Raw genomic sequence first — 25,096 nt, 5'->3', positions numbered from 1 at the left:
TTGTAATCCTCGTCTTCACAGAGTAAATGGCTGTTTTAGTTGTAATCTTGGTGAACCTGTGGTTTGGTTTCACTTTTTGTCAAATGTCCATGCTGCATGGATATAAGATTGAATGGTATGAATATTTAAGATTCCTTTTACGTAGCAGCGAAGTTTTTGTTGCATCGGATCGGTTGGTTCATGGTTCATCAAATCTATGAACATATTGGTCAGAGAGTTGGTCCAATATGGTCCAAGTCCCAATATCAGGAAAAAATGTAATGACATTATTTCCCATCTTAATTTGAATAATCTTTAGATGCTAATATTATTAACGATAACTGTACATAGTAAGTAAGTAATAGCTATTGTGGAATTATGTTTCCAGTGGCATTATTAAAAGTCCCAGAGGGCCGTCCATAGCTAAGAACAGTGTGGCGTGGAAAGAAACATTCTTAATGATTTAATAAATAATGAATTTGTTATTGAGCTACAAATGTGCATCAAGTTAAAGTTTTTTGTGTCCGCAAAGGAATATGCAAAATCTCGACTTGTACTTTACTAAGATGTACTTTGGTGTATTTTCTTTGTAAGCACATTTGTTAACACCCATCCAGATCCAGAGAGATCCACATAACATTATGAGGATATTTCTATCTTGGTTTATGAGGACATATCTTTCCTGGTTTATGGGATATAGCATTCCTGGTTTATGGGGACGTATATGTCCTTCTTAATGGGATATAGCTTTCATGGTTTATTGGGACGTTTGTGGCATGGTTTATGGGACATAGCTTTCATGGTTTATTGGGACATATCTGTCCTGGTTTATAGGATCTAACTTTCCTGGTTTATGTGGACGTGACTGTCCTGGCTTTACGAGGACATGACTGTCCTGGTATTATGAGGACGGGACTGTCCTGGTTTTATGAGGACATGACTGTCCTGGTTTTATGAGGACGGGACTGTCCTGGTTTTATGAGGACATGACTGTCCTGGTTTTATGAGGACATGACTGTCCTGGTTTTATGAGGACGTGAATGTCCTGGTTTTACAAGGACGTGAGTGTCCTGGATTTATATGGATGTGAATGTCCTGCCTAACGTACCTAACGCCACTCTGGCGGCCGAGGCGTCATAGTTGATCCAGAAGGAGACCCAGGACAGGATGGTGATCAGGATGGAGGGCATGTAGGTTTGCAGGATGAAGTAGCCGATGTTCCTCTTCAGCTTAAAGCTCAGGGAGAGGCGTGGGTAGGCACCTGGGACACACACACACACACACACACACACACCGTTTGTTTATTAACTTCAACAAATAGCATTTTCTTCTACTGCTGATCGAGTAATTATCAACGGCAATTGTAATGGATACCTCGGCTTACCCTCCAGAGCAACAAGAATGTTAACCGTGCTTTGTGAAAATACGCACAAAACAACCCCACGGGGGTGTCTCAACGCGTGATTAGTGTTAGAAAATAAAGAGAGAAAGAAAGAAAGAATGGAAGAGTGAAAAAAGAAGGAAACGAAAGACATAGAAAGAAAGAAGCGCGTTCCGCCGTAGGACATCACGCTCATTAATCCATAATGATCCCGTCTCCCTCCCATTGGTCAAGACGGGTGGTTGACAACGCCGTTGTCGATGACCCGCAGACCCTGGGGTCACGACCCCTGCTGACCTGTGGAGATCACCACGTTCCTGGACACCAGCTTGTAGTCCACGATGGAGAACTGACCTGTGGAGAACACCACGTTCCTGGACACCAGCTTGTAGTCCACGATGGAGAACTGGGGGAGCTCTATTCGGGTCACCCCGGTTACCGCCGTGTCTCCTCCCTTCCAGTAGAACTCGATGTCGTCCGTGGTGTAGCCGTCTGGAGAGACAGACCACAACATACATTAGGGACATACACACACACACACACACACACACACACACACACACACATATTGACACATAGTCACATACATACAGACACACACACAAACACACACATACCATACATACATACATACATACATACATACATACATACATACATACATACATACATACATACATACATACATACATACATACATACATACATACATACATACACACACACACACACACACACACACACACACACACACACACACACACACACACACACACACACACACACACACACACACACACACACACACACACACACACACACACAACATACAGCCACTCACACCCATTGACAAACATATAGACACCAACACATTACACACAGACATACCATACAAACATACACACACACACACGCACACACACACAAGCAGAAACATCAGGTCACTCCTGGTTCACTAGCACAAATATAGTGAACAGCACAGTGGAGCAAGTGAGCTGAAAGGAGATTCATGATTAATGTAAATGTGTGCATACTGAAGTGGCATTTGAACCCCTAATAGCCTTGTGTGTCTCCACCTCGCGGAACAACAAAGAAGCGAGAGGCTGTAATTGCTGCGGTACGCGGGGAACGATAGCGCACAGGAGGGGATGCATGACCTTCGCTGGGTTCACACAGCGCAGCGGAAGGACGTCCCAAATGTCAACGAGGGACGGAGTGATTAGCACAGAGCACTGCGCTTTGTCTCCGAGTCTCGTTATGGAAACACATGCCTATCGACGCCGGCTCTAATTGGACGCAGTGAGGTACCCGATCCCACTGTGACTGAGCCGACAACACTGCACAGGGTTTTGATAACGTACAGATGGTCTTTGGATTGTTGGTACGTTGACAACATTTGATGTCGTGTTCTGCGCAGGGTTTTTTTTAAGTTAATAACACTGGGTGACATTTCTTCACAAAGCACAAACTGTGGGAGTTAAAGGTTTATCGCTCTATCCCCAGAAGGAGTTTCAACTTACAGCTCTCTATCTCCAGAGTAAGGTAAGCTTACAGCTCTCTTTCTCCAGAGTGACTCAAACAAACAGCTCTCTGTCTCCAGAGTAACTTCAATTTACAGCTTTCTATCTTCAGAGTGACTTCAATCTACAGCTCTCTATCTACATAGTGACTTAAACTTACAGCTCTCTATCTCTATAGTGACTTAAACTTACAGCTCTCTAACAAATAACTCTCTATCTCCATAGTGACTTAGGCATACAGTTCACTATCTCCATAGTGACTTAAATGTACAGCTCTCTATCTCCAAAGTGACTAAGACTTACAGCTCTCTATCTCCATAGTGACTTAAACGTCCAGCTCTCTATCTCCATAGTGACTTAAACGTCCAGCTCTATATCTCCATAGTGACCTCAACTTACAGCTCTCTATCTCCAACGTGCAGTTCTGCTCGTCTAGGGGGTAGCGTCGCAGGTCCATCATACACGCCGCTGTGGTCGTGATTCTGAAAACAAAATAAAATAAAATAAATAAAAAATAACTGTCAGAACGTACAGTAGTCAGGTAACAACTCAAGAGTTGGGCTAAGACAACCAGTACCAAGATATGATAAGGTAAGGTAAAAATAAGTCTCCGGAGAACAGGGTTTAGGTAAGGTAAGCTAAGGTATGATAAGGTGAGATAACAATAACTCTCCAGAGAACAGGACTCAGCTTAGGTTAGCTAAGGTATGCTAAGGTAAAGTAACATAACCCTCCCCGAGAACAAGGCTCAGCTGAGGTAGGCTAAGTTATGCTAAGGTAAGGCCACCCAAGGCTAACCTTAGACCATACAGGACGGTTCCGTCGGGGTGAAGCCGGATCATGCGGTTCTTCACCGTGACCCCGTGCACGAAGGACTTCTTGTCGTTCAGGAAGTAGGTGTCGGGTACCCAGAGCTGGTCCGCCACGCGGTTGTCCAGCGTCAGGTTGAGGGGGATCCCTGAGTAGGCCAGTCTCTTGTCCCTCCAGTACTGCTGGAAGTACATGGTGAGGGTGTAGTCCTGTGGAGCCCGGGAAACACACAGTCAGCTTTCTACTGAACATTAACCTTTACGTCTGGAGGGGCATTCATAATTCATGGCCATAATGTTGTACGGCCGATAAACTATGAATAATGGAATTTCATGTCCTCCGACGTCTCAGAGGAGCCGAGGTTTCACACCGTCGTCGTTGCGGTTGAGATGAGAGGTATCATGGTCAATGCTAGATGCTAGGGCCACTGGTGCTCCATGTTATAGCTGGGATGGAGTCCCTGGTAGTCATGGTGATGTTTCAATGAATGGAAATATCGGATGGCTGTGTTTCAAGGCCTCTCTGGTAGAAGAACCTTTCACTGTTTATTTTTGAGTCATCCCCGGATGCTTTTACCCAGAGTGACTTACTGTGAGTTCAGATCCATGTCATTAAGGAGCAGGAAAGTGTTAGGGCGTCTTCATCAAGGGGGCCCCACCATAAGACATTTGGGGATTGAACCTAGGACATTTTGGTAGGGGAACACCCAAAATACACTATCCTACCCTCTTCAGTTATTGCAGTACAGGTCCCATTTCTTATTTGTCCAAGCTTTATTTACACAGGTGAGGCTCAGGCCGTATCACATGGAGGTCTTTCACATGGGCCATGGATCTAACCAGAATTGATGGCTTATGGATTTCCATGGGGAATATTAATCTTTGAGTCCAAGGTCTTCCCCCTCCCAGCAAGGATTTAGAACCAAGATGGCCGCTGGTCGAGTTAGGCCCATGCAGACATTACAGCGGGAAAAATAGAATTCAAGGATGAGTGGGAGTGTAGAAACAACCTAGGTTGTTTCTACTGGGGCTAAAACACACAATGCTGAACACCGAGCCAGGTCTTGATGAAATAAACAGTACACAGCAGGATAGGAGATGTATGAAAATATAAATCCAGAAACACAATGAATTATTTAGTGGCAAGCCCCACTTTATTGTATAGGGGAGTACCGGGATAGAGAGCGCATGGGGCACTATATGGGAGAGAAAGAAAGAAAGAAAGAAAGAAAGAAAGAAAGAAAGAAAGAAAGAAAGAAAGAAAGAAAGAAAGAAAGAAAGAAAGAAAGAAAGAAAGAAAGAAAGAAAGAAAGAAAGAAAGAAAGAAAGAAAGAAAGAAAGAAAGAAGGAGAGAGTGTGAATGAGTGAGTTACAGAGAGAGAGACAGAGAGAGAGGGATTGGTCAGAATAGAGAGGAAATAAGAGAGGAGATACATTCGAGGGAGAGCAAGAGAGAGAGAGAGAGAGAGGGAGAGGGAGAGGGAGAGAGAGAGAGAGAGAGAGAGAGAGAGAGAGAGAGAGAGAGAGAGAGAGAGAGAGAAGGAGAGAGAGAGAGAGAGAGAGAGAGAGAGAGAGAGAGAGAGAGAGAGAGAGAGAGAGAGAGAGAGAGAGAGAGAGAGAGAGAGAGAAGGAGAGAGAGAGAGAGAGAGAGAGAGAAGGAGAGAGAGAGAGAGAGAGAGAGAGAGAGAGAGAGAGAGAGAGAGAGAGAGAGAGAGAGAGAGAGAGAGAGAGAGAGAGAGAGAGAGAGAGAGAGAGAGAGAGAGAGAGAGAGAGAGAGAGAGAGATGTAAAGAGTTTGGTAGGAAGAGAGAGGAAAAATAATATAGTAGTGAGAGAGAGAAAGAGGGAGGGAAAGAGAAAGAGGGCATGAGAGAGGTGAAAACATGAAAACATGCTCAAAAGAGTATTTACTACATATTAATGAGAGATATTGCTAGAAAATATTCAGAGATACTCATAGAAAAGAGAGACAGGAAGAGAGAGATAGAAAGGGAGAGCGAGAGAGAGAAAGGATGAGATAGATGTTTACAACCACATCAGGCTTTCATGGTATGAAATGAGGTCATCAATAATTCAGTTAGTCCAACAGGTGCGGCCGTCAAAACGCTTTTCAGGGCTTTTAATGTGGCGCTTCAGTAGCGTGCTCGCCTTTGTTTTGCTGACTAATGCTCTGTTAAATAAATAAGTAGGATTTAACAAATAAACAAAAAATCTTGGCCGTTAAAAATGTATTGTATTTTGTTCTAGTTACAGATATGCACATTCTTGAGGTTCATAACTCAGTATACTGGTATTTGTCCCAGTTTACTTGGGACACTGAATTTGATCTCTGCCTGCTAAGATTCTGTGATTTAATCACAAAAGCTTGCTCATCACATCAACTTTTTCCATCATTGCCTTAAAAAAAACAAAAACATAATGTAATGGAACAACCAAGGCCAAAGTGCACACAACACTAGTTCAAAAGGAATGTAGTTTAACTGATTTGTTTAAAAGGTGTATATTCTAACTGTAGTTTAACAGATGTGTACTTTAATATATGTATTTAAAAGGTGTGTAGTCTAACCATAGTTAAACAGATGTGTAGCTTAATTGTATTTAAACAGATGTGTGGTCTAACTGTAGTTAAACAGATGTTTAGTTTAACTGTAGTTAAAAAGATGTTTACTTTAACTGTAGTTAAACAGTTGTGTAGTTTAACTGTATTTAAACAGATGTGTAGTTTAACTGGTGTCTTTCAAATGTGTGAAGTCTAACTGTGGTTTAACAGATTTGTAGTTTAACTGTAGTTGAACAGATGTGAAGAATAACAGGTGTGTTTAAAATGTGTGTAGTCTAGCTGTAGTTTAACAGAAGAGTACAGGGGTCCCAGAGGGAGGAAGAGGGAGGGAGGAGACGGCTCATCAACTTCTCCTCAGTTTCCTCTCCAGACAGCTTGTCAGTCAAACCTCCCTCACCTCAGGTTAACAGCAGGAACATCTACTGGGACCACTAGAGCACTACTCAGAGCCGTTCTGAATGAGAGGGACCTTTCTAGCACTGCGTGATGTTCCCAAGGGTTCAGCAGGGTGTGTGTAGTGTGTGGGATGAAGGTAAATACATTCATGAGGAAAACTCCACGGGGAGGTGTTTGCATAAAACGGTAGGATAAGCATTCCTTCTGGAGCGAGAGGGAGGAGCTTGGGAACAAGTTATCTATTCATAGCTCAAGATAATAAGTTCTTCTTCACTTTTGCGTCGAATACATTTAGCCTTGTTCGTAGTGTTGGAAACTACGTTCCCCAAGTATTACCGATGCGTTTTAATTAGGTTAGGGTTTGAGTAGATCTACAGTCAATATTTATTCAACCTAATTAATAACATAGTGTGTCCCTTTTCCTCCTCTGCTTAGAAAAAACCCATTAAGAATTGTATTGCCCGGATTTTGGATCTTCCAACACTGGTTTAAGTCTGATGACTGGAATGTGGATCCTGGCTCACAGAAACTGGTTTCTTGAATTGCTTTTTTTTGCTGGGACACAAATACAGAGCTCATGTGGTTATATGACTTATATAACTGCATTGTGTAACACCGGCCCCAATGTAGTGATTATTATAGAAGGATCACTAGCGTCTTATTCCCCTGTATGCTGAGACCCTCAGGGCCATTGGGGTGGTGTGTGGATGACTCAACCAAGCGTCCAGATACAAAACCTCCAAGACATCTACAGCAGGACCTTCTTCAACTTACAGTAGGACCGTCTTTAACCTATAGACGTCCACAGCAGAACTTCCTCAAAGCTACAAGACTTGTTGAGTAGGACCCTTATACATACAAGACTACAGGAGGACCTTAAACCTGCAAGACTGTGCAGTAGGACCTTCTCAAACCTATACAACTCTGCAGTAGCGACATCATGAACCGCATCTATCTGACTTCCGCAGTCGGGCCTTCTTAAATCCTACCAGAATTCTGCAGTAGGGCCTCCATAAACCTACAAGAAGTCTGTGTGGCCCACCTGGGGACCCACCGGTGGAGGTTCTTTGGGGTCAGGGCCCACTAAATAACCAAACATTTTCAATAACATGTCCAATGGTTAGGTTTTTCTATGTATCTACTATAATACTCGAAGGTCTTCAAATTCTAATGATCAAATTAAATGTTGTTGTTTTTTTATAAAAAATGACCAACTTCATTTCCTGCTCTGACCCACTTAGGGGTCGCGACACATTGTTTGAAGACCAATGGTTTGGATGATGTTGAAATGTGGAAAGACAAATGTCTCACAGACAGGTGATAACATTCAGGCTCTCATAACTATGGAACAAATGCCTAGCGCTATAGCTGAGTCATGCTGAGTCATAGTGGAAGTGCATAGATGGTGGAACGGACACAGCAGATCATGTACAACCCTATCCATTAAGTGCTTACCATCTAAGTGCACGGAAATCACATTCACCTCACACTTCCAAACCTCCACTTGTTTAATCTCTGTTATTGGAGAATGACTGGGTGATTTACCAGTTCTCACGCTAAAAATAGAGAAGTAGAGCAAGCACAGTAACAAAAACACAAAATATAATCTTGGTCTCCTTGACAACAAGCACTCTACAGTTCGCCTACACTCAAGGTACAGACCAGTGGTTGATGTGACTTGGAACACCGGTCACCGACACATCTCCACAAAACACAAGGAAACGGGGCCCAAAAGAGGCGATATGAAGGTGTGAGAGTATGTTAGAGTACGTCTGTCGACAAAGCTCTAATTAACTGAAAATCTACTTAACAGGATAAATGTAGAATGCTGGAACATTTGATATATCTTTATTTTTTTCAAAATGCCAGTTATGAATGTACTAACTTCTAAATGTCAAATAAAGTCATATTTGTCATATTTTTTATTGGACGATAATGAAATTATACTGCATTAACAGAGATGCTGTAACAGCCAAATTCACGGCTAGCATTGCTAGAATTAGCATTGCTTATATCAACAATGCTGTGCCCCCACCAATTCACTCAAATGTACTCGAGATTAGATCAGGAGATCATTCACCCGTCCAGCATCTGACAGTGTCATGTACCACAAACCTTAAAACAGCACATAACTTAAAGAAGACATACCACCAGGTGTGCGTGTGATTAGCTGTTACAAGCCATTTAGAAAATCTGTCTCTTCTGACATCACAAGTGGGAAACGCCCACTTCTGATGTCAGAAGAGGCAGATTTTCATGCATCACAAAAGCATGTTGTGAAAAAGTTGCTGTCTGCAACATCGACCACAAAAACATTATGGAAAAGTTTGACCATTGACGTGATTTGATGTCCTATGTATGAAGTACTACTCTCTAATATTGAAAAATAGCAGAGCGTGACGGGAGCCTATAACACGACATTCTTGCTTCAGCGACATGACTAATGATAACAAGCAAAAAAGGTGATTAAAGGGCTCCTGTTTCACCACCAGGTTAAATTTATTTGCAGTGACAAGCCATTTCAAAACACATTGGTGTGTGACCTCACAAATGGGGGTGTCCATATGATGAATAGACCAGTTGTGATGTCACAAACGGAAAGATCAAATTATGGTAAAATAGGGGGCCCTTTAAGTCGGAAGAATCAAGGGATCGGCATATTTAGGATCACTATTTTTATTGATAAATAATCCCTTCTCCAGAGAGAAAGAGACATCTTTTTTTTTACACTAGCTAGCCTTCGTCCGTCTGTGTTCGTAGTGTCTTTAGACTCTATGCGTCCGTTTCACATTTCAAAGTAGGAGGGCAGCTCTGTTGTAGTGCTTCGCGAGAGGCCAAAGCACCGTAATCAATGATAGATAATGGCCATAGTGAGGAGGCCCGACCTCAGATTGCCCATAACTACCAGGCTGCTTCCCGGCTCCACGATCTAACCGGAGATGTTTCTAGATGACTCCTGTTTCTCTGACACAGCTCTGAGAACACATTCCATTGAGGTTGTGTGTTTGACTCCAGAGCCGAAAGGTTTTGGGTTCAAGTCTCCCAATGTCTATAACTGGACTGTGGCTCCGTTTTATCAGAGGGACAGGAGTCATTTAGGACGAGGGATTTACTCCCAAGCCGAAAGGTTAATGGTTCAAACCCCAATGTCTACCGGAATCCTACAGCAAACGATCTACCTGTTAGTCACTTTGGATAAAAGGGTCTGCTTAGAAAATGAAAAGTAAATGGCAGCACACTCACTATGTCACAGGGTTAAAGCCTTCAACATAATAGGAACATCAGAAACATTCATTTAGAGACAACTAGGCTATTTCAGGACAGACACATCAGGCTCTATCCGAAGTGCATGTCCACTTGCTGCTCTCAAGATGGTAAAAAGGGTTAACTACTACACCTACTAGTTAGTTAGAAAAGTAAAACACATCTAAAGCAATATAGAAATGTGTGATATTACACAAAAACAGGTATAACACAACATGAAATTGAGGCCTACTGTTCCCTTGATATAATTCATTATAAAAGCCAATGACGTCATTGTCTAAACACAGTCATACAAACACAAACACACACACACACACACAAACAGCAGATGATTAGGTTTCAGACAAACACGGAAGCTCTTAAAAGTATCTTGAAGTAGCCTATATTATTAATTTGCTCTCCCGTTACTTTAATATTACTTGAATATGATTTCACTTTTAAACCTAATGTACACATGATTCAATGTAATGAATAAATTCTACTAGTGGGTAAGGTTTGGTACTCACCATGTTGACTTCGGACACCATGTCTATACTGGCTACATCTATGCTCATCCCCACCGCCACCGGCGCACCTGAAATCCACCCCAAAATTTGGCCGTTACTTTTTTTTCCCATATAATGCATCATCATTGTTTGAGTAGTATGCCTAGGAGGACTCATCGATTTGTTTACCCATAAAAACCACCCAAAGTAATCCGTGCGCATACCTCCGAAGTCCGGGCGAAGGCGAATATCGTATCCTTTCAACAGTTTATCCACGGTCTCCTTGACGAACGACATGTTTCCTGGTTCATTGACGCTGGAAGACACAAGAAATCAAGGTGTGATCCTTGCGTTTCCCCGCACGGTTCTCCACGTCTGAACTAGTAAGGATACTCACCTCTGGGCTACACAGCACACTACGGCCACCAGGAGTGGCAGGGAGAGTACGTCTAACAGCCCTTTTTTCTGGAGTACAAACATTCCTTGTGATGTCTGAATCTAGTGAATAATGGACGCACTGCTCCTCCAGCGATCAATTAATGAATAAAAAGGATGAAAAAATGAATGAATGACTGGACGTCTTTCACTTTCAGCCCGGAGTTCCTCTGATGCTGATCGGGTGAGAGTTCACGGTGCACTGCTATGAACGACTCGAGTTGTCTAGGCTATATTTACAATTATAAGACATCACTTAGCCTATATTAATATTTCCATGATGTTGGAGTCTAATTGCCACGTAGTTTTTGTATCCCATGCCTCCATGCTTTGGTGGTAGTAGTGAAGTAGTGCGCACCAATACGCAACAAATATCCCCAGAAGCGCACTTGTTGTCACGGGAGGGCAAGTGCAAAACAGGTCCAGGGAAGCGTGTACAAAGATACATCCAGTCAATCGGCTCCTGTCCGCGCCTTACATGGTGAGTAGTACATTTAAAACAGTTCTACTCTCCTCGCTGTCCTGTCCGCCAGCGTAATTATTAAACACCACGTGACTAACTACTCAGCCTGCATCTACCATCGATTTCTTTTTTTCTATTAGGGATTTGCGCAGAAAGAGCTCTGTCATATCTGATTTCTCACAGGGGGTGTTTTAGAAGGAATTAGGAGGGGTTATTGTAATTCCAAATGTAATTCTGGCGGGATGAATGACTTTGGTCGCGCCAACGTATTAGTGGGTTATTGCTTTGCGCCTCAGTAGATAATAAAGTAAAAAAATTCTGATGAACGAGATCATTTTTTAATTTAAACTGTATTCAATTAATGTATTTATTGTGTAAAGTGTTTGAGGTTTCAAATGATGAGGTCGATTTTGCATGCTGATTAATGTGCTGCTTTTGTTTGCATTTGTTGAAGAATTAAATCATTTTCTTACAAAATAACAGTGGTATGTATAATGCTTTGCAACAATGTATCCAAGACAACAAAGCATAATGTAATGAATTAGGCAGGGATAAAGAGGCACATCTGGACCGGCAGATGTGCAAACAAGGAAGCAGGACTATTGTTAAGATATCCCCTATAGTCAATATGTCAAACCCAACAGACTGAATAACTCGATAGTAAAATATACCTGCGAGTCAAGTTATATTTTCAATGGAGTTTCAACGGCCACATTCAGTTTTGGTTCACCTAAGCTGTCCCTATAGGTCTAGTTCCAACTCAAACCCTTTATTAAAAGCTAAAACAAACAAATAGGGCCCCAGGAGCAATAAAAAGCAGAAACTCAATCCAAAAATGTATCTTAACCTATAGCCAGTAGTGCAGCCTGTGAAAGAGGAAAAGATAAATGTTCCCCTCTAAAAACAAATGTAATTCATCTTGTCTTAGTGGTGCCCTGGAGTAATTGGGCTCCTATTAAAGATTCAGAAGCTCAGTTTCTCTACAGTGAATAGGCCCCGCCCCAGATAAATGAACCAGCCAATTATTGACCACGAGGTCAAAAGTCCGCTGGAAATAAGGAGGTAGTATAAAACGACTTAACGTGTCAAAACAAATGTTAGAAATGTTTTTTTTTTAAAAACACGTTGATTTCTTACCTTGTGTCGTAGATCGCGTAGAGCTTCTTGTTCCCATCGACTGCATTCCTGGGGGGGGAATAAGTATGTATGTAAATCTATGTAGCCTTAACATACAAATCAATGCTTTTTGGGTTTTATTGCTTTATTATTTTCATTCACAGCAGCTATGCCCAATCCAGCCTAGTAGGCATAGGCTACCTACACACCCCATTCATCTGAATGTCAAGGTGTGTGGGATTCATGCCTTAGTCAGGCTGAGGAGAAGTTAGGTTGTAGATTATTAGTTAGGCTAGCCTATACATAGTATTCGTTAGGCTATAGCGTAGTTGGGCTATAGTATAGTAGTTAAGCTATAGTCTAATTAGGCTATATTCTAGTTAGCCTAGTCATTGGGCTGTGTATTAAGGCTCTAGAGTATAATTAGGCTGTAAGTTAGGCTACTAGTAAGGGAGGCTTTAGATAATTAGTAACAGGTAAATAGTAACTGGGCTATAAAAGAGACTATAGCATAATTAGTTAGGCCATAGAATAGTAGTTGGGCCAAAGCGTAATTAGTCTGTTGGGCTACAGAGTCGTTAGGCTATAGAATAATAGTGAGGCTTAGTTTGGCTACAGTGGAATGTTTTAGAATTTTCAGTGAATAAGAGATATCTGCTCTAATGGCTCTGTTGTCTCCTATTCCGTCTCCTCTCTCTCTCCACACACACACACACACACACACACACACACACACACACACACACACACACACACACACACACACACACACACACACACACACACACACACACACACACCTTCTGTATATAAATACAACGTGGTTAGGTATAGCCTGCAATGGCATGCTTTGGGCCAATAGGAACGAAATCTGACGGACGCGCAACGTGCGTAAACTACTCTCGCTGGTCCAAGATTGCGTATCGGATCGTGTTCACCTCTCTGCGGGAGCGGGTCCGCTGCTACTCGCCGACTAATTGCAAAGTACAGGATGCCAGCTCAGCAGAATTGTTGGGAACCCCTTTTGCTGCCATCCTTTTAAACACGCTCTGGGGCAACTCCACCACCTTCGCTGACGGAGACATCCGAGCCACACTTTCTTTTTTTTTTTGCCCAAACCCCAGCATTTTCTACGGCTCCCCCGAGGCGCAATTATGGTGTACAAACGGAGCTGACGTCCCCTCAGCTCTGATCCCAGATATTAACCAGAGCCATCAAAGTGTCACACCGGCGCAGGAACCGAAGAGGGGAAGAAGAAGTTGAACTGGATTCATCCTGTGCGGGGTAAGAGACGCCGGCGGACTCCGTATCGAGGCGGTGTATGACGAGCTGCGTTACAGAGCGGGGTGGTGGTGGTGGTGGTGGTGGTGTGTCGGGACTGGAGGGGTGCACTGTAGTGTAGAGCGAGCGGCTGTACACTAGGGCTACAGTAGCGTTCCTACCCCGAGGTGTGTGTGGGGGGATACAGACGAGGTGATCGGCGGGGATGAACGCCGACAAGCGAAAGGTATCGGTGTCCGTTTCCTGTTGTGTGTTGTGTGTTGTTATTGTTGTGTTAATTGGTATGAATCAAGACGCAAGATATCCAGATAGCTTTGATGTCTGGTTTGGTAGATCAGCGAGTGAGTCGTGAGAGCGGGTTTCAGTGACGGGGGTAGGAGAGATACACCAGTGTTTTTATGACAGAACTACTGCGTTGCGGTTTGCTAGAACTGAACCGTGCATGGGATCTATAGACGCTTGAATGTGTGTGTGCGAATGTTCTTCGGTCATTTTCAACGCCACAGATATGTGCCATAGCTCGGGTCCTATATATATTTCTTGGGATGATGCTTGGGAAACCATTAGGCTGTAAGATAACTTGTTAACTTATGGAGACTGTTTTGAGGCCGAAGTGTTGTGCTGTTATTATAGGCCGTTTAATAAGGAGGGTTTTTCGGTGCACTGTGTGATCCGATTTCACACAATGAGACGAGAATGTTTGGGAACGGTTAGACATTTGACAACTTATGAATTCAATTTCGCAGCATTATTCTTAGAATAAATGGCAAGACTCTTATATAACATGCTATATGGGCTGCTAATAGCAAATAAGAAAATTTTGGGGTTTTCTGTGCAGGATTCTTGATTATGCCAAAGCGTGCATCGTAAAGGCTGTAGCCTACTATAGCCTAATGTGTTTTTACTGTGGTGTTTGAGTAGAAAGCTTTTGCGAACATCGAAATGCACAAGGAGACGTGCACGACTACCGACCCACAATTGTAGCAGTAATGTGTTAATTCTGCGTTGCATGTTATTGCAGATAAAATATGGTGTTGTAAAAACTGAGATTTATGACCAGAGATAATCATTAAATAGGACTAATTGAACTTGGGCCATGGGGTAAAAAAATGGAAAAACATATTTTTCACAAGGTGGAAATAGCCCCTTCCATAGCCCTGGACCAAGGCATTAGAGCCAGATTCTTTGCCTGGCCACATGGTCCACATTGCCTGGCTTAAAATAGGGCAATTTTACACTCCAATTAACAATAATGGGATTTTATCAATCTAATCTGAAATTAATAATAATTGCTCTGAGATCGACGTACTCAATTAATTGAAAAGTCAATGTCCCAGATGGGATTTTGTGCCCTTTAAAACAGTGTGAACATGTTGAATGTGTTCTGGTGTTGTAGGAATGGGACATGGGATGGACTGCAGCCCGGCTATGAGGGCGCTGTGGGTCGGTCTCTGGCTGCTACTGAGCACCATCTGCCGGCTGAGGTGAGCCACTGCAGGAGGCTGGGTTATTAGAATAGAATAAAAAAGATGTTCAAGGGTTTGTAGAAACTAAAACTGAAATGTAAATATAATGTGTTGGTCCTATTTGTCCCAAGTTTCTCGCAAGTTGCGACGGGAACTCCGAAGGAGGCGGAGCTCAACGACAATATTACCATATTCACACGGATCCTCGACGGCCTATTGGATGGCTATGACAACAGACTACGCCCCGGACTGGGAGGTAAGATATATAATATGTAGAAAGTAGGACTGCTTAATACTTTCATCGTTAAACCATAGCCACTTTTACTACTATTGAGAATAGAAACGTGTGTGTGTGTGTGTGTGTGTGTGTGTGTGTGTGTGTGTGTGTGTGTGTGTGTGTGTGTGTGTGTGTGTGTTAAGGCATGTGACACACACACACACACACACACACACACACACACACACACACACACACACACACACACACACACACACACACACACACACACACACACACACCACACACATAAACAAGTCCCTACCTTACAAAGTAATCATTATTGAATAAACTAAACAATGAAACTGTGACTGTCTACCCAAGGTGTACTAAGCGCCCCCAGCCTTGTGTGATAATACAGTCTGAACCCAAAGCTGATGACCTTGGCCCTTTCACAGCAAAGAGTTATTTCCGAGCAGAATATGAAAGAAAGACAACCATTCAATAGCATTCTCCATGGAGGAAAACAAGACGTGGTGGCGCAGCAATGCTCTCTATTATCTAAGAAAACGAAGAGAAATAGATCAAAGAATTAGAGAACTCACATTCTTTGGGTAAATCAATTTGATGGTTTTCTATGTATTCATATAGTCAGGTTTTTTTCTTCATGTTTTGCATTAGTTTGCAAAACGATACTAAAAGCTACTCTTGATATTTGTAGCTCTTGGGAGGTGAAACATTTGTGTTGCGTAACCAAAAACTGCCCACAAAGATATTTATTGCAATAACATACACCAAATTTGACCTCGGTTTATCCATCTTTGCAACGACGCATACAGTATGTATTCAACAGAATGAAAATAACCTGTGATGTACAAAAAAAAGAGACCAACAAAGCAAATGTTTTGTGTCTAGTCGACATGTTCAACGTTGCTTGTCCTGGAACGCCTACACTCCCTGATCCCAACCCGTCCACTGGCGCCCCCAGTGGTGGTTACAAACACTGCTGCCTTTGGTCACCACGGTTTCTGCACATGTGGGAAATCATAACCTTGATAAGTCATACCTTTCTGGATAAAATAGTAACTTTGATTTATGTTTTATTTTGCTCAGTTCGATTCAGCTTTGCAAAGTGAATGCTTTCATCTAGTTTTAAATTTCAAACCCTTTCGAATCAACTGACTTGTGGCTAAGGCCAGCCCCATGGAGGCTGGCCTTAGCCAGTGTTTACATTCACGTGCACACCTGCTTTCACTGTAACGGAAAAAAGAACATACTAAAAATAGGCCCAATTGATGACACAACAGATTCTGCATACAGTAGAACCCAGCTGGGCGTATGTTTGCATTTTTCAACATTTCTAAAGAAAAATGGCCAGTTTAAATATACAATGCTGCTGCCACTGAATTATGATTCAATAATGAGGTAAAATAAGGTGCATTTAAAATATTTTTTGCTTGATATGGATTCTTTTTATAACAGACTCAATATCCCATTTCCTCTAATCCCCTATTTATCCCACGCTCCGACCCTAACTCAGAACTTCTCTAGCTTCTCCCAGAACCCTATGACCTCATCACCTACCTGCTGGAACGGAGCCCGTAAAACCCAGTATATTCCTGCTCAACCAATATGGTCCTGTAACCCGTAAACCTCCTTTATGAGTGTGTGTGTGTGTGTGTGTGTGTGTGTACGTGTGTACGTGTGTACGCGTGTGCGTGTGCGTGTGCGTGTGTGTGTGTGTGTGCCCTTGTAAAGGTGACCCACAGACAGTGTAGTCTGATGTACAGTGTATAGGAACCAATAAGGACGCCCCTGTTTCTAAACACACACAGCGGCAGTATCAGAGTGCAGGTGAGGAAGTGTCGGATACACATTTTATCCCTTCATCACGGCACCAAATTGTCCTTGAACAAAGTCACTAGAGGAAGTATACTGGGAGGACCTCAGGTGGGTCTATATTTAGACTCTCGTCTGCAGGGAGAGGGAACAACAAGGTGTGTGAACCCTGACCAGACGCTCGGTCGGTTTAATTTAATTTTTTGTTCTTTACAGAAAAGGTCACGGAGATCAAGACCAACATCTTCGTGACAAGCTTCGGTCCCGTCTCCGACACAGAGATGGTATGAATGTCTCCAGGGAGACCACCGATTATTAAGTGACATAGCAATATAGACTAGTAGCTGATAATATTCTATAGTCCTTGGACTTGGACCTCCTGCTCCAAAAAGTATTCCGAGCATTTTATTGGGAAAGTGATTGATGTTATTTACTTTGTAAAGCGTTGCTAACAAAAAATATCTTTGGAGAATTAAGGAAAATTCCAGGATACGAGACAAATAAAACACAATGACGCTACAGAGAGACCCCTCAACAGAGCAGTAACCAGTGTCCCCCCCCCCCCCCCCCCCCCAGGAGTACACCATCGACGTGTTCTTTCGCCAGAGCTGGAAGGACGAGCGGCTGTGTTTCAAGGGGCCCATGGAGATGTTGCCCCTGAACAACCTGCTGGCCAGCAACATCTGGACCCCCGACACCTTCTTCCTGAACGGGAAGAAGTCCATCGCCCACAACATGACCACCCCCAACAAGCTGCTGCGTCTGCAGGACGACGGCACGCTTCTCTACACCATGAGGTCCGCTCACACATGCACACAAACACACAAGCGCAAACACACACACACACGCACACACACACAAACACACAAGCGCAGGCATACACACGTGCGGACGCATCCATACACACACACACACACGCAGAAATGCATATTGCACATACACACACACACACACACATTTAAACGGCAACATTTAAACATGTTAATGTTCAGTTTAGGCAAAGGATTTTTGAAAGTTGTCATGTTGACATTTGTCCCACACATGTTTTAGGTAGTACAGTCTCCTTTAACAACAGGTCATGATTAAATACAAGCCATTTCAGAATCTATCCACTTGTGACATCAAAAGTAAATGTCTGATGACCACAGCCCTTAAACTTCGGCTGAAACGGACAAAACATATATATCTACCGCTTATATTCAACAATGGTTGAAGAAGAAGAAGTGGCGGTTGCTTGGCGCCTTGATAAGCCATCTCCTAGCTGAGGGAATGCGAGTCAGCATGATCATTCAGATATTCAGATCATGTCCAGGTTTTTATCTCCTTGAGTGAGCCGTTCAGCTTAAGGACAACAACAGCAGCAACAACAACGCTTAGTATCAAATATTCACAAGGCAAAATGGATGTGGCTTCCTGTCACCGCCCGCCAATCGATTGGCTCCTCGCTTGAAAAGCAGAACTTCGAGGGAGCTACGTCTGCTAATGCTATCAGCGGCATCCAGCAGGGACATGGCTGGTGCGCTGCTAATGGGCTGCTCTTTGGGATGGAAGGGGTTTATATTAATTATATATATATAATTATTATATTAGGTTTCATGTTTTGCATGAGGTCTGGGTTAAGATAAGATAAACTTCATTATCCTTGGAGGGAAATTTGTCATGCACTCCAATGCTGTCACAGATCGCTGCTTTACATAAAATGAATAACAATACAAATGCAGACAATGCATACATATAGGACACCTGCTTTCTACTGTACTCTACTACAGTAGAAACACAGCTTATTATAGTAGAAACACACTGTGCTCTATTACAGTACAAACATACCTTACTACCATCAAAACAACCACTACTCTACTACAGTAGAAACACACCTTGCTACAGTCTGATCACACTGTTCTCTACGACAGTAGAAACACAGCTTATTATAGTAGAAACACACTGTTCTCTACTACAGTAGAAACACACCTTAGTACAGTCAGAACACACTGTTCTCTACGACAGTAGAAACACACGGTATTACAGTAGAAACATAATGTACTGTACAACAGTAGAAACACACTGTACTTTACTACAGTAGAAACACACTGTACTTTACTGCAGTAGAAACATACTGTACCACATTAACAACACACTGTACTCTACTACAATAGAAACATACTGTACTACAGCAACAAAAGGCAACTGTAGTAGATTTGAGTGAATGCTTCAAAAAATATACTTCATGATTCTTTACAAAACAACAGTTTGATGTGTTTAGTGGTGTTGTGGTTTGCATTGAGCAGTGACACTGCTCAGTCACACTGAGCAGAGTTTACGGTTAATAAAGCATTCCTAATAAATACAGAGCATTTGGTAGATGTGTTTATCCAAAGCTTTCTACGATACTGGTGTGCATATATTCTTATCAATCAAACACCAAACCCTGGCGCTGTAGATGCCTTGCTCTACCAGTGGGAATGGAGCCCCTTAACCTGGCACTGTGAATAACTTGCTCGACCGGTTGATCTGGACAAGATCCATAAAATCAGTTTACAGATGGCCTACTTGTTCTCTCGCTGACTCACTTACATCCCTGTTTCCCTCATATTCACACTCACACAGTTAGCTGAGCAAAGTGCAGGGTTGAGATTGAGATACCATATGTCACGCACGCACGCACACAAGCGCCCACACAAACAGTCACTGTCCTCTCGATATTAACATGAATACCACCACTGAAAATAATATTGACTGGAGAGAATAACCCAGGTATTTCTCAATCTGTCCAATAGAGGGCACTGTATTAAAATAAATGTTTTTCCAGTCGGTCTTTGTCTGTTTCATAGAACAAAATATTATCTTCACACATAACTCGTGGAAACTATTATTGAATCAAGCAAGATTAACACACAAATACTAATACAAGTCCGGAAACAGCAAAGAAAACCAAATCTAGATTTTTTTTCTGAATATACCTTACCTAAACCGCTAGGTGGCAGCCTTGACCAGTTTATTATTCAAATATTGGTCTCATATTTTTTTACTTCAGAAAAAAGTTACTAAAAAGTTACGGTTATTGCAGGTTGATCGTAACGCAGCAATTAATTTAAAGCCAATCATTTTGATATTGATGACTACATTTAATTTCCTTTTGTACTTTGATTATCCATACACTATATCTTATTCAATAATTGTATTACTCATTCTATGTTATTGCATTATTTTGTATCTGTATCATATAGCTTTTAGTTAATTTAATTTGTTATTTGTTATGTTGCATAATGGAGCATGCATGTAATATAAGCATTTCATGGTCATTATAACTTCTACTCCCTTCACATATTTTCCTTTTCCAGATTAACCATAGCGGCAGAATGTCCGATGCAACTGGAAGATTTCCCGATGGACGCCCATGCCTGCCCGCTGAAATTTGGCAGCTGTGAGTGAACATCTATTTTAGTTCTGTACACGTAATTGACCAGTTCAATGTTCCCTACAGTTTCAAACCATACAATTCCCATCACTTTACAATAACTATGAAATTACATCAGTTTCTATGGAAACCTCTGCATTCACCATGGAAACGAGTCGCGTTCTTGCTTGAATCAATGGGATAGATTTGGTTCATTTGTCAGCTGGTGTTCCTAAATGACTGTTATTACAAGACAAACGCATTCATTAAGACAATGAGACCACCCCATTTACTTTGGTCCCCCACTGTGAAACATTTGTATCCCACAATCACTCTCTCTCTCTCTCTCTCTCTCATGCACTCACACACACACACACACACACACACACACACACACACACACACACACACACACACACACACACACACACACACACACACACACACACACACACACACACACACACATCAAATAGACTACAGTATGCATTAACCATCATTTAAACCAAGGGAATCTCTGTATACGTCATTTTTAAGCACCGAGAGTGTCTCCTGCTCTGCAGCAACCAGTGACCTCACCGCTCCTCCAGATATCCCTGGGGACTTCCTGTGCCGCATTAGCTAAGCAGCCAAGGTCTCCCTGATCACCTGACCCAAGCTGTCGTGCGTCGAAACACCTCTGATCGCTGAGCTGCCTGCCCCAGACACCAAAACGCTTATCCAGGCCCCGGGGACACGAGAAGGGGTTGCCACGACGCATTAGAAGTGATGAAGTCAGGGCGGTCAGTGCAGGTACTAGATCAAGGAAAGGATTGTTTGAGCGGTTCGGTTGAGTTGTTGGGTTAGCGAGCGTAAGTAAGGTTACTTGTTGGTCAAACGCAATCAAATGCTACACAACGCAATGCGTTTTCATTCATGCATTGTGAATCAAGTTTTCATTGTAACATTCTAAGTTAGTTGTGTAAGTGTTGAGTTCTAGCCCTGATGTGGACGTTGTCTTGGCACTGTGTAGCATACTGTGTTAATCTTGCAGATCTGATATCGCTTTGTGGGTGTTGTTCCTACAATATCATAATTAATGTTGCTCCACGACCATCGTTGCAACTGACCAATCACGCTGTAGGGAAAATACCAGGAAAATACTGTGTTGGGCTTCTTGCTCACACGCTGAGCGAAGGCAAGCACTGCAATTATTTCTTTAATATGCCATTTTAATCTATCAATCATAACTAGTGCTCTCAATATAAGGCTAACATTAGCCTTATATTGGCTAATTATTTGAAAATGGCGTATTACACAAAGTATTTTTAATGCAAAACTTCTGCTGTTCTCTACTACAGTAGAAACACATCCAAATGTGGAGCCGCACTTCAGTGTTTTTCTTCTCTGGTTAATCTCGATGTCACCATGCCAGTGAGGACGGCCCCGCTAGGTATGAGCCAGCCAGCAGCTTTATAAACCTCATCCTCTTTAATCAAGCGGTTAAGTCAGGCAAAAATATAGGCTTCATTTAGTCAATTCATTAATGATTTAAATTGTAGTTTGAGTACAATTTGTTTATTAATTTAGCCTGCCCTCTCATTTTATTGTGATTTAGAATAAAATCGGATATGAAATAATACCAGGAAAAATTTCAGTGCAGGAGTTATGATAGAAACAATTTCATTTTTTGAGTACAGACTGTAGCCCCAGCTTAAGTTAAAAACATAAGTTTATGCATTGAAGTGATGGAAACTAACCTAGCGTCAGCTGTAATGTGGAATTAAGCTAATCGACTTTTAGGTAAAAGTAAACTATATATAAAATGAAAATACAATTGACAAGTATACAAGTAACGAGAACCAACTGCAAAATTCAACTAAACTTAAATATTAACCCTAACCCTAAAAAAAGTGCCCCTTTTGTTGTTGTCTTGTCCACTATGTTTAAGATAAGTTGCTTTAAATTACCACCCTACAGCCGTGTGTAGCTTGGTCCTGAAAGCCATTAACCCCTCGCTAATCCTGTGAGCTAGCGGCCAGCACTCTCCCCAAGCTAAAGGACCCAGACTGCCCTGTGATGCTGTGTTAATCACCAATATATACCCCCCCCCCCTCTCTCTTTCTCTCCCTCTCACTGTCTATCTCTCAATGATTTTATTTTAGTTGTAGCTCTGCTAGTGTAGTTACATTAAGTCTCCCATAAAATAATTACACTGACAAAAATAAACACAATACGGAAACATGTATTTGTTGTAGGTAATACCTATGCCATCTACATTTTGGTCACCTCTACAAATTCTGAGCTTGATAACTCCAGGTCCAGTGTTAAAGTCATGCCATGTCTTTGCTCCCACCCTGTACTGGGCTGCTCCAATTAAACATCTGCAAGCCATGCATGTGCTACAATGGTTGTTCCATTATCTTAAATAGCGGAATCATAGTGCATGATTATTATGTTCATGTATATAATCAGTAATCAGTGGGCAAATTCCCCTGACTTGTTACCACAAATAAAGTTTATTTAAACATTGGCTATTTGCAGCCTCTATTAATGCCATATCCAAGCCTCTAGTCTTTATACATCTACTCATGTCATAGATAGGCCTATATGCACACAGTAATCTGTTGACCTGATACACTCATGGCTCCAGATTACAGACTTGGTGTTGTCAGTTTATGTTAAGCGTGCCGGCTTCTCGACCACAACAATTGCTTCTCAGATGTCGTGTGCTTCTTTGAAACATCTGGAGACCGGCTCCCTTCCTTGGGATTGGATGTTTTTTGATTACATAGCCAATCATTTAGAAGGCATGGTTTTGTAGTTATGTTGTATCTCATGTGGAGTTCTGAAATGGAATTCTGAAATGGAATTCTGAATTGGATTGTGAAATCGAATTATCAAGAAGAATTATGAAGTGGAATCTGTAATACTACATTCTAAATTGTAAAAAAAGAAAATGCATAACGTTCTATCGGTAGTGAGTTGGAAAGACTGGATTGAGGGACAATCTCCTGAAATAGCCTATAGGAGATTAATGGGAGGCAATGGCTCAGGAGATAAAGCAGGTTGTCTAGCAACCAGAGAGCTGCCGGTTCCATTCTCTGCTGTGATTGTGTAAATGGATGGGGAATGTGTGGATGAATGGGTGATTGTGTGCGTGCGTGTGCGTGTGCGTGCGTGCGTGCGTGCGTGCGTGCGTGCGTGCGTGCGTGCGTGCGTGCGTGCGTGCGTGTGTGTGTGTGTGAGTGGTTGTGTGTGCTCGTGTGCGTGCGTATGTGTGTGTGTGTGTGTGTGTTTGAACTGAATGAATGGGTAAATGCCAAGGTACTCTAAGAACCACCAGTTATAAAAGGGCTGGGAAGTAAAAACTCATGGGGGAAAATAGTAACAATACAGAAGTATAGAGTCAGCGAGTATCTGAATGGCCACTATAATATAACCTATAGAACAGTCTCTGGGCCTCCTTACAGAAGATAAGACGTTGTGAAGCGCGTTTGTCTTTTTGATTTACAAACAGCTGTGCTGGCATATCACAACAACGTTGTAGAGTTCATCCACCCGACACCGTTTAGCAAGTCAATGGCAAAACTAGGAAGGCTTTCACCTTATAGCTCCCCACTGCTATTCCTTACTGCAGTGTCCCACCTTATTACTCCTTACTGTAGTGTCCTACCACCTTATAACCCCTTAAGGGCTGATTATGGTTCCACGTCGACGCAACGCGAGGGGGTTTACGGACCCCTTACATCCTTGCGGACCCTCCTTGCGTCCACCGCAAGGGCCTGACGCGCGCTTCCCAAAAATGTTAACCTTGCATTGAGGCGACGCCGCAGCTAGGGCTGTGATTGGTCCGCCCACTAGAACCTGACACAGAACTAAACAGATTCACGATTGCGTCGGCGTGGAACCATAATCAGCCCTTTACTGTAGTGTCCTACCTAATAACGCCGTACTACAAAAGGGGTATAACTCCTCCTTGTGACTCCTACTACAGCGAAGGAACATGGCACAACTGACCCCTTAATATGAAATGTTAAAATACACTGATCCCAGTCTATACAGAGTTTGAGTATAATAGTTAGTGCTTCATCCAAACATTACAAAAGCCCATACTGAACGGTCGCTCCTAAAAGTGACTCAGCAGCACAGATGTAATGAAAGTAATAATATGAATGAAAGGATCAAAGGATTAGGGCACCGTTGTAACAGTTATTAAACTACAATCCCACACGCCTGCTCTCGTGTTGTAATCGCACATGACAGAACAACTTGAACCGTTTGTAAAACAAATGTGTACAAAGTCTGCCAGGCAATAGTCTTTATCTCCCTGTACAGAGAGTAGAGTAAGCCAAGTCTGCAAGCCAAGTTCTCCTAGGGTTTCACATTTTAAGCGGCCATTTTGGTGCTTCTTCACTATGATGATAACCGCAATAACAACTGGTCGCGTGGCTGTTCTAGAATCGTTGGTCAAGAAGTATCAACATGGCGGCCTGTCTTATGGAACTACAGA

General features: G+C 42.4%; 2 protein-coding genes across 6 annotated transcripts in view; one reads left to right on the top strand and one right to left on the bottom strand.

Moving 5' to 3' along the window:
* gabrb3 (gamma-aminobutyric acid type A receptor subunit beta3) overlaps positions 1–25,096 on the bottom strand; it is a 41,317-nt gene that overhangs the window by 9,830 nt on the left and 6,391 nt on the right. For 2 of the 4 annotated variants that reach the window (XM_030373093.1, XM_030373094.1), the window contains exons 2-8: positions 12,429–12,476; positions 10,618–10,709; positions 10,415–10,482; positions 3,679–3,899; positions 3,280–3,362; positions 1,715–1,852; positions 1,088–1,240 (exon numbers count right to left, since the gene is read on the bottom strand). In XM_030373093.1, the coding sequence (XP_030228953.1) occupies positions 1,088–1,240; positions 1,715–1,852; positions 3,280–3,362; positions 3,679–3,899; positions 10,415–10,482; positions 10,618–10,709; positions 12,429–12,476 (803 nt within the window). Of the gene's footprint in view, positions 1–1,087; positions 1,241–1,714; positions 1,853–3,279; positions 3,363–3,678; positions 3,900–10,414; positions 10,483–10,617; positions 10,710–10,790; positions 11,394–12,428; positions 12,477–25,096 lie in introns of those variants that run through there. The other 2 variants (XM_030373095.1, XM_030373096.1) reach the window with 2 other exon arrangements.
* gabra5 (gamma-aminobutyric acid type A receptor subunit alpha5) overlaps positions 13,249–25,096 on the top strand; it is a 22,811-nt gene continuing 10,963 nt past the window's right edge. Inside the window, exons 1-6 of one of the 2 annotated variants that reach the window (XM_030373098.1) lie at positions 13,249–13,691; positions 15,085–15,172; positions 15,286–15,410; positions 17,427–17,494; positions 17,787–18,007; positions 20,549–20,631. In XM_030373098.1, coding sequence (XP_030228958.1) covers positions 15,087–15,172; positions 15,286–15,410; positions 17,427–17,494; positions 17,787–18,007; positions 20,549–20,631 — 583 coding nt within the window. In that variant the 5' untranslated portion in view covers positions 13,249–13,691; positions 15,085–15,086. Of the gene's footprint in view, positions 13,692–13,777; positions 13,915–15,084; positions 15,173–15,285; positions 15,411–17,426; positions 17,495–17,786; positions 18,008–20,548; positions 20,632–25,096 lie in introns of those variants that run through there. The other variant, XM_030373097.1, reaches the window with a different exon arrangement.

The sequence above is a fragment of the Gadus morhua genome, chromosome 12, assembly GCF_902167405.1.
Source record: "Gadus morhua chromosome 12, gadMor3.0, whole genome shotgun sequence".
NCBI lineage: Eukaryota > Metazoa > Chordata > Actinopteri > Gadiformes > Gadidae > Gadus > Gadus morhua.
Note: the sequence above shows the minus strand (reverse complement) of the source record. Positions and strands in the feature narration are given on the sequence as shown.